We start from the raw sequence: 9598 nt of genomic DNA on the forward strand, positions 1-9598 counted from the left end.
TTGCTGATGTTTAGGAGGAGGTTATTCTCCTGGCACCAGGTTGAAAAAATGTCCGAAAAAATAATTCCTGCTGCTCATACAGAATTTGTGTCAGAATGATTAATAGTGCAATGTTCATTTCTGTTTGAAATGTTTTATCGAACTTTGTGTGACATCAGTCAAATGCCATGAAATTGGCTGTACATTTTCTGGCGAACAGGCAACAATGCACTGATACTTTGGCACCAAATGGACTTGTATTCTGATTTGTTCCACTATATTCCTCATTTTGCCTTGTGGTGAACAATTTGTAGCATATCAGCTCAGCTATTTTAATAAAATGAAAATTCATGACCGAAACTTGTTTAACAAGTAAGCTGAATTTACTGTGGCATCTTCTACTCCTCTGCGTGGCCTATAAACAAAGTGCACGGGAGTTAGCACTTGTGCAATTTTCATCAAACATTTCTATCACAACTAAGGTAAAAGCATTTGGAAACAATGACTTCATAACCTCACAAACTGTTCAAGAATTTCCATCACAGCTAGTGTAAAGGCAATCTATTTTTTCTCAGTACATGCTGTGCAAGTAAAGCGTTATTGATATATTATGAAAAAAGGACTCAGTTTTTGTGCACATGATTTGAATAAACAACAAGATGATAAATTTAGTTAGGAGCACCAGTTATTTCAGTGGACACCTAACTGCTGTTTTTAATTTTCAGTAAGTAGGCCAGTTTGAACCCATATTATCTGCAACCATATTGTTTACTCACTCCGTTTGCTGCCTTTGTTTGACTTTCTTTTTTGAGGTTTTTACAAAATGCAGGTCAGACATTATATCCTGTTTGAAAACAAGATTAATTTTCTGTATGCTAAAATTCACATATTTAGTCTTCCATTTTTTTTCTTGTTGAAGTGAATGTTATATTGTTAACAAAGATTTATGATGTCTCTGCAAAAACATCATAAAAGTGTGAGGGTAGTAAGCAAAGACAGATATCCACAGTGCCAAGTGGAGGTAATATGAAAGTGCTATAAGCATACTTTACTGAACCTCAACAAAGATTCTTAAATGAGATACTGTCTTTGATTGAAGATTGGGCAAAATAAACTTACGTGTTTGCTTTTTTTTTTTTTTAAATTACTGAATGATTCACAGGTCAGTGTTAAGTAGGTCAGGTACAAGTGTTGGAATAAAAATGAGTGAAAAGGAATTGAGTATCCAAAGAAAAAAATGAAAGTCCTTCAGAAAGCCCAGAGAACTGTTGCTTACGACCAAACTAGCAGTACTTCTGATCTTATAAGACGGGAATCATGCGAAATCTGAATCTCGTGACTGTATTTCATTGAAAAAAAAAAAAGGTCTGTGTAGCTCCACACAGCTCCAGTCAAGTACTGAACAGCCAGCAGCATTTTTTCAGCATTTTTTTTTCTTTCAAAGAACTGATTGCCGTTATCTGGGACATTTGGGACAGGCACAAGAAATGCTTTATATATTTATAGTGGCAGTGCTGCTTTCTTTTATTAGTTTAGACTATGATAGCTGTGGGGTATTGTGATTTCAAACAATAAATTGTTTCTAAGGAGACAGGTAAGAGTTGATGGACAAATCTAGAGACCAATTACATGCAGTAGTTGTGTATACTTGAATCGATCTATTGTACAAAATGTTTCCCAAATGCATTTCCTTTGGTGACATCTTCCTGTCGTGACATTCCCTCTTGTGTTATAGTTTCAGCTATAAAAATCAGATTATGACAGCACACACCTCAGACATGTTCTATTTACCGCAGGGATGCGTTGGTAAAATGACTCTCTGATGTCTTGTGACTTGTTATCTTTAGGTATTATAGATATATGTCATGTCATATCAACATGCACTGTTAATGTTTAACTCAATATATATTCCACTTATTTTTACTGTGAGGCTGTTAAATTTGAATTTATTTTAACTTTGGATAAGATACTTTGTGTGAGATTTTATTTTAAAATTTAGAAACCAGACATGCATTCATATATGTAGGTAAGTTCTTAAGATCTCTCCATATATGAAGATTTAAAACTATTTGCCTAAAACTAATAAATATATGGCATTAAATAACTCAGTAATTGGTGGTCAGCTGGCAATAAACAACATCAATAATCAGGTCATAATAGTCCAGTTACTTATCTCGATGTTTCTTTGCATCAACTTTTTGCTAATCACAACATTTTTTATGAAGGATATTTTTTACACAACTATGCGTTACATCTTATTTGCCATTGCACTGTTGTCTGATTCACTTTTTTTGCTAATAACTAATGTCTTGCTCATTTTGAGTTATTTTAGTTTCACCATACAAGTGTGGTTGTGTGTTATTATATATATTGTTTTGTCTGTGTACACATTTGTCACACCAGTTACTCTGACAGCAATGACCCTGGAGCGTTTTGTGGCCATTTGCGTTCCCCTCCGTCATGCAGAACTGTGCCGAACACAGAGAGCTCTGCACTTCATCCTGATCATTCATGGTCTGAGCTCTGTTCCCTGCATTGTTATTCTTTCTATTTTCTTTGCTTCAGCAATCACCAGCTTCTATACCCAGAGCAGAATTTGTGCTGTTGAAATGTTCATTTTTCACAGATGGCAGGGTCATCTTAGGTCAGCTATAAGTCAGCTTTATTTCTTGATTATGTCCATCACTATTGTTTTCTCATATGTGCAAATAATGAAAGTGGCCAAAGCTGCATCAGGAGAGAATAAGAAGTCGACATGGAAGGGGCTGAGTACAGTGGTTCTTCATGGTTTCCAGCTGCTGCTGTGTCTTTTTCAGCTCTGGTGTCCATTTATAGAGGCTGCTGTCCTGCAGATTGATTTTATGTTATTTATCAATGTGAGGTACTTTAATTACATAACCTTTATTCTTGCTCCAAGATGTTTGAGTCCTCTAATTTACGGCCTCAGGGATGAGATGTTTGTTAATGCACTGAAATACTACGCTCTCTGTGGCTTATATAAGAAACATTCAACAGCTTTTTGATTTATTATGTTCTAATGATCCACAGATTTCCAGGGATGGTCAGAGTTTTACTGATAAAAACAGACATTCTGTTCACTTTGCTGGTCTTATATTAAACTGATGCATAATATGACCCTTTTCACCTTTCTATTGTTCTTATTTAAAAGATTTTCGATAACAGGCAGCTTGCTTTGTGTTATTGTAGAGTCTTTTGTGGTGATTTTGCACTATATAAATACAACTGGACTGAATTGAAAATGCAGCTCAGATAATAACATTTGTTTGTAAACAAAACATGTTGTACTTGTGATTGTAGCTTCTTTAAACAATAAAAAAATATTTAGAATATAATAGAATCAACCTTTATTATCTCACGAATGAGAAATTTGGGTGTTACACAGATCTAAAGGGAATATAAAATGTAGAAGGAAGACACAATGCGGTCCTATATACATAAGCAACTGAAGTTCATATATGCACGTAACAATGCACAGAAATATGTATACAAATTGTACAGAGATTAAAAAAAAAAAGTTCAACTGTGTTATAGAGTCTGACAGCTGCTGGTAAGAATGACCTGCAGTAGCACTCCTTCCTACACTGTGGGTGTAAAAGTCTACTGCTGAACGAGCTGCTCAGTGCTCATACAGGTTCATGCAGGGGATGGGAGGTATTGTCCATGATGGATCTTAGCTTAGACAACATCCTCTCCTCCCCAACCTGCTCGATGGACTTCAGCGGACAGTCCAGGACAGAGCTGGCCCTCTTGACCAGTTTGTTAAGTTTCCCCCTGTCCCTCTCTGCCATTCCACCACTCCAGCAGACCACAGCATAAAAAATAGCAGATGCCACCACAGTGTCATAAAACTTCCTTAGCAGAGTCCTGTTCACGCCAAAAGATCTCAGCCGCCATCGCAGGTGGAGTTGACTTAGACCAGGGGTCAGCAACCTTTAAAACCCAAAGAGCCATTTGGACCTGGTTTCCATGCAAAACAAAACACTGGGAGCCGCAAATACTTTTTGACATCTAAAATGAAGATAACACTGTATATAATGGTTTTTTACCTTTATGCTTTGTGTGAATAACTAAGATGTGTTGCTTATGAAATCCATGAAGTGCTACAGAGAAAGTTACATTTTATTTATGTAATTAACACATTTTGAACTCTTAAAGAAATATAACAAAAGGAAAGACACCCAGCTGAACTAAAATGATCCATGTAGCAAACAAAAACTGTTGTGAGCCGCCACCCTTATATCGCCTTTGGGCTTTTGGAGCCTTGACCTGGCTTTTAAAAAAATAATTGGAAAAAAAGCACTATGCTGCTAAAAAAAAATCAAAAATAGATATTTGCAAAATTCTGCCTAAATATGTATTTTGCCAGGTTAAGGTGTGTGGAGGGGCGTTGTCTGCAGTGCCGCTGCAGGGGAGGTGGACGCACTTTAGCGGCACCCGCAATCACACCTCGCCACCTTAACGTCTGTGCTATCTATGCTGTTGTTGGTGTATGCCAGGCTGTGAGCTGAAAAGCTTCAGCCGGCTGTATGAGTCAGCAACCGTGTGTGAAAACCGGTCAATAAAGAGATGCTGAAAAGCATGTTCATGCAAACATCGTCGGGTCTGCTGTGGTATGTTTACAATGGGACTTCTGCTCTTGAACCTCTGCGCATATCCCATATTAAGCGCACAGCGTCTGCAAATCAGGGCTGTACGAAGTCACTTTCATCTTTACCCAGGACTGTAAGCTGTCATCTGTGATGCGTGAGCGGTGTTTGTTTTTAACATAGTTCACGGTGGAGAACAGCTGCTAGCATAATGTGGATCCGAAGATCCATAATTGGCCTACCTGGGGTTGAAAGTCTCGATAAATGTATGGAGTTTCAGCGAGTATACCGGCTTCCGCGAATGTGACGCTTATTTTGAGCGATGAAAAAATAATAAAATAGAATTAAATTTTTATATTTCAATATCACAATAATCTTACAATTTAGAACTAAAAGTAAAAAAAACAAAAACTAACATAAATAAAATACACTAAATACTTCTAATTCATTTTCCCAAACCACACGGAGCCGCACTATAAGGACTAAAGGTTGCCGACCCCTGACTTAGATCCTTTTTGTAGAGTGCATTTTTGTTTGTGGACCAGTCCAGTTTGTTACCAAGGTGAACACCCAGGTATTTGTACTCCCCTACTGTTTCAGTGTCCAAACCCTGGATGTTCACTGGTGTAATAGGGGGTGGCTTCTTGCTGAAATCAATCACCAGCTCTGTGTTGCTGGCATTGATGCGAAGATGGTTCTGTTCGCACTAGCTAAAAAAGTCATTCATGACCCCCCTGTATTCCACTTCGTTTCCCACCGACACCTGACTCACAATGGCGGTGTTGTCTGAGAACTTCTGGAGATGGCAAGTGTCCATGTTATAAGGATAAAAGGGTGAAGAGGAAAGGTGCAAGTACTGTTCCTTGTGAGACCTCCATGCTACAGACTACCACCTCAGACACACAGTCCGTCAGCCTCACATACTGGGGTCAACTGGTAAGTATTCAACAATCGGGGGCGACTGTGGCTCAGGGGATTGGGAAGCTCATCTGTAACCGGAAGGTTGCCAGTTAGATCCTCCTGCTCTCTCTGCCCTGGTCATTGTGTCCTTGGGCAAGACACTTTACCCTACCTCCTACTGGTGCTAGCCAGAGGGGCCAGTGGCGCGATATAGCAGCCTCGCTTCTGTCAGTCTGCCCCAGGGCAGCTATGGCTACAACTGTAGCTTGCCTCCACCAGTGTGTGAATGTGAAAATGAATGAATAGTGGAATTGTAAAGCACTTTGGGTGCCTAGAAAAGCGCTATATAAATGCATTCCATTATTATTGTTACTATTATTATTGTTATCCATGAGGGCAGCTGATGGTCCATTCCCGCTCCCTGCAGCTTCCCCCTTAGAACTGAGGGTTGGATGGTGTTGAAGGCACCGGAGAAATAAAAAAACCCCCATCATTCTCACAGTACACCTGGCACTCTCCAGATGAGAGAAGCAGCAGGTAGATGACAGCATCATGCATTCCGATGTTCGGCTGGTAGGCAAACTACAGTGGGTCTAGGTCTCTCCCAACTAGTGGGCGAAGGTGGTGAAGTATGATCCTCTCAATGGCCTTCATTAGGTGTGAAGTCAGTGCAAAAGGTCTGAAGTGGTTCAGCTCCTTGGGGTGCATTGTCTTTGGCACTGGCCCCACGCAGGAGGTCTTCCACAGAATGGGGACTCTCTCCAGACTGAGACTCAGGTTAAAGATGTATGTGATAACCTCACAAAGTTGATCTGCACAGTCCCTCAGAGGTCTGGAGCTGAATTCATCCAGACCCCTGGCCTTCCTAGATTACATCTTCCTCAACTGACTCCGCACCTGGTCAGATGTGATGGAGAGGCTGTAGTATAGGGTGTGGGTGGGTGGCTCCTGGTGACTGTCATGGGCGGAGGAGGCAGTAGAGTGGTTGAAGGAAAAAGGGGGCAGGTGAGGTGCATCTGATGTCCTTGGTGCTATGGGGGGTTGCAGAGAGAGCTCCACTAACATTGGTTAAATCTATTAGCCCAAACCTGACTATCCAGGTCCTCAGGCTCTGGACCCCCTCTGCTCACTGTGCTCCGTCCAGTGATGGTGTTCAGTCCTCTCCACACACCTCTGGTGTTGCTCTGCTGGAGATGCTCCTCCTGTAGCTGTCCTTTCCCCTCCTTATCTCTCTCGTTAGCTCCTCTGGACTCTCCTCATTTCCTCTCTGTCTCCAGATCTGAAACCCCTCCTTTTCTGCTCCAGCAGAAAAGTGGGCTGCATATTACCTCCCAGTCTGTAGTTTGGAAGCAGTGTTTCAGTGCCATGCTCACCTCTTTACCTCTGAAGAGGCGGGGGGTTATTTACACACCAGCTTATGTATGAGGGAACCAGATCGACCAGGTTATGGTCTGAGCGACCTAGTGGGGAGAGGGGTGATGATCTATATGGACCCTTAGTATTTGCATATTTGCATACAGTAAGTCCGGTGTTTTGTTTTCTCTGGTAAAACAACCCACATACTGGGTGAAAGTAGGAAGAGTTGAGGACAAGGAAACATGATTAAAATCCCCAAGGATGAAAAGGAAAGCTTGGGGGTGTGATGTCTCCAGCTGGGACACTACTGTGTGAATTCACTCGCATGCTGCTGCCGCATCTGCCGCTTGCAGAATGTAAACAGTTATTGCGATGACTTGCGAGAATTCCCGCAGCAGGTAATACGGTCGGATGCTAACCGTTAAGAGCGCCACAGCTCGTGTATAGCACTACTCCTTAACACTGATGTACCCCAATTTACACCATCTCTCGTTCACATACATCACAATCTTTTACTTACTGTTTTACTTTTTTTCTGACTAACAGACAACACTGCACTCATACTTTGGAATCCAAATGGGCTAATATTTTGATAAGTATTTGCTGAATGACATTCCTCATTCTGCCTTTTGGTAACTTTCTATTTATCTCAAAAAATCTAGAAAGACTATGTGTGAAACAGCTAACTGCTTATCTGGAGAGGAACTGTGCAAGCGGATGGGGCTCCAGGGAATCCAGGGAAACAGGGTAGGTCAGCCACACACTGTGATCTGCTGGTCCCTCACAAACTCACTCACGTTCACTTCCAGGGAAGAAGAGGGATGGATCCAGGAGGTCTATTCGCAAAGAGAACCACAGGTTAGACTGAAGACAACACTGATGGAAGAAAAGAGCTTAGTTGGAGCCAGGACTACACTGATGAGAGTAGTACAACAATCCAGCGATGAGTAGCACCTAGGGCTGCACGATTAATCGTTAGAAAATCACGATCTCGATTCATACTTATGTGAAATCTCATTTCCAAATGACAACGATTTAAAAAAAAAAAAAAAAAAAGACGACGACGATTGTACTGCATTTTGATCCGGGACGTAATCTACATGAAAACAAGCGCTCACTCTTCCTGCTCAACAAATGACAAGGGCGGAGCCTTGTACCACGTAATACAGAAGCTGGCTGCTAAAATTGGCAGGGAAAAAACAAAGGAGAGCACGTCAGGGATGACGAGAAAGTGACAGGAGGAAATCCGTCCCGGTCAACCACCCAAACATCAATAACGGGAACCTTATACAGCGCTTCCCTATACCCGTCTAACTCCCGCAGGCACAAAGAAATTACGGAGGCTATTACTTATCACCTGACCAAAGATATGGCTCCCATCAACACTGTGCAAAACGAGGGATTTAGGAAAATGATCAACACCCTCAACAAACGCTACACAGTGCCGTCCCGCAACTATTTTTCTATTGTTGCACTACCTGCTCTATACACTCAGTGTCGAGCAACGGTGGAGACGGAATTTCAAGCAGTACAACATTTTGCGGCAACAATAAAACGTGAGACATTTGTTGTTTTTATGTTTATTTATTGTTTTTATGTTCAGTCTCAACTGTTACGAAGTTGATGTGCAGTTAATAAGTGCAATAAATATTTATATTGGAAAAGAAAATCGTGAGAGAATCGTGATCTCAATTCTAAGCCAAAAAATCGTGATTCTCATTTTATGCAAAATCGTGCAGCCCTAGTAGCACCAATTCGTTGCACCAATTCGTTGCAGGAACAGGGAGATAATGAGCAGCAGTGGAGTAGATCAGCTGGAGATGAACCCCTAGGCCCAGTCCGTGAGTCATTTAGTACCGCGCTGCGAGAGTTGAGGCTCAGGTGTGAAATGTATGGTTTTCAGAGGTTTAATCCGTTTTTAGCATTATTTTTTATTAATTGTTTTTATCGTTGACTTGGTTTCCCTGGGTGTGTGTTATGAATAAATCTTTTTTTGGTACCGGTACTGATTTTATTTGGTTTTATTTATCAGCAACACCTTAAAGGTCAGTCCCTGATAATATTGTCAGATATAAACCGGTCTGTAATGCGAAAAAAGGTTGGGTACCGCTGGAGTTGATGACTCGCACATGTGTTGGGCCAAGGCAGGAACCCATAACAAGTTCCACCCAGGCAGAGAGGGGTGGGAGAGCGAGAGAGAGAGAACAACAACAAAAACAATAGTCCAGCTGATGAACCCTGGGAAGGCATGCCTGACCATGACAGTACCACATCATCCCAAAAGAGCACAATGCTCTTCCCATATACTGCTGGCTTACTTGTGGCTCCTAGGATATTCAAAAGTTATATGAGAGGCAAAGCCTTAAACTCTCAGGCCCCTCTTCTGCAAAATCAGGACCAGTTTAGATTTGGGAGAGAGACCCCCCTTCTACTTTCAAGGTTAGGCTCAAAAGTCTCCATTTTTATAAAGCTTATAGTTAGAGCTGGAACTACCACATCATCTTACCATAATTTAGGTACATACTGTGTATTTAAAGATTTAACCTCCTGGGACACAAACTCTTTCATGGCATGCATTTTTAATTTCTCTTCGCTATTTGGGCTGATTGGGACCTGCTTAATGTAAAAACAAAGAATTACGTGATTTTTTTTATCTGAGTTTTGTTTTGGAGAAAAATGAGATCCATATATTTAGCTACACAGAGTTGCTCAGAGTGCTTGTGTTACACTAGCTAATCTACTCAGTCACTTTAACA

The 9598-nt window shown here is 41.1% G+C and overlaps 1 protein-coding gene across 1 annotated transcript; it reads left to right on the forward strand.

Annotated features, from left to right (window-relative positions):
* Positions 1 to 2069: 2069 nt before the first annotated feature.
* LOC102288918 (odorant receptor 131-2-like) lies at positions 2070 to 3002 on the forward strand. The gene has a single exon (XM_005937531.1). It carries the CDS (start codon positions 2070 to 2072, stop codon positions 3000 to 3002), a length of 933 nt encoding a protein of 310 aa, XP_005937593.1.
* Positions 3003 to 9598: the final 6596 nt, after the last annotated feature.

The sequence above is a fragment of the Haplochromis burtoni genome, unplaced genomic scaffold, assembly GCF_018398535.1.
Source record: "Haplochromis burtoni strain Fernald_Lab_line unplaced genomic scaffold, NCSU_Asbu1 Contig_234, whole genome shotgun sequence".
Classification (NCBI taxonomy): domain Eukaryota; kingdom Metazoa; phylum Chordata; class Actinopteri; order Cichliformes; family Cichlidae; genus Haplochromis; species Haplochromis burtoni.

Coding starts and splice junctions, on each gene's coding strand:
- LOC102288918 (XM_005937531.1), top strand. CDS start 2,070: ATGGCATTAAATAACTCAGTAATTGGTGGTCAGCTGGCAATAAACAAC.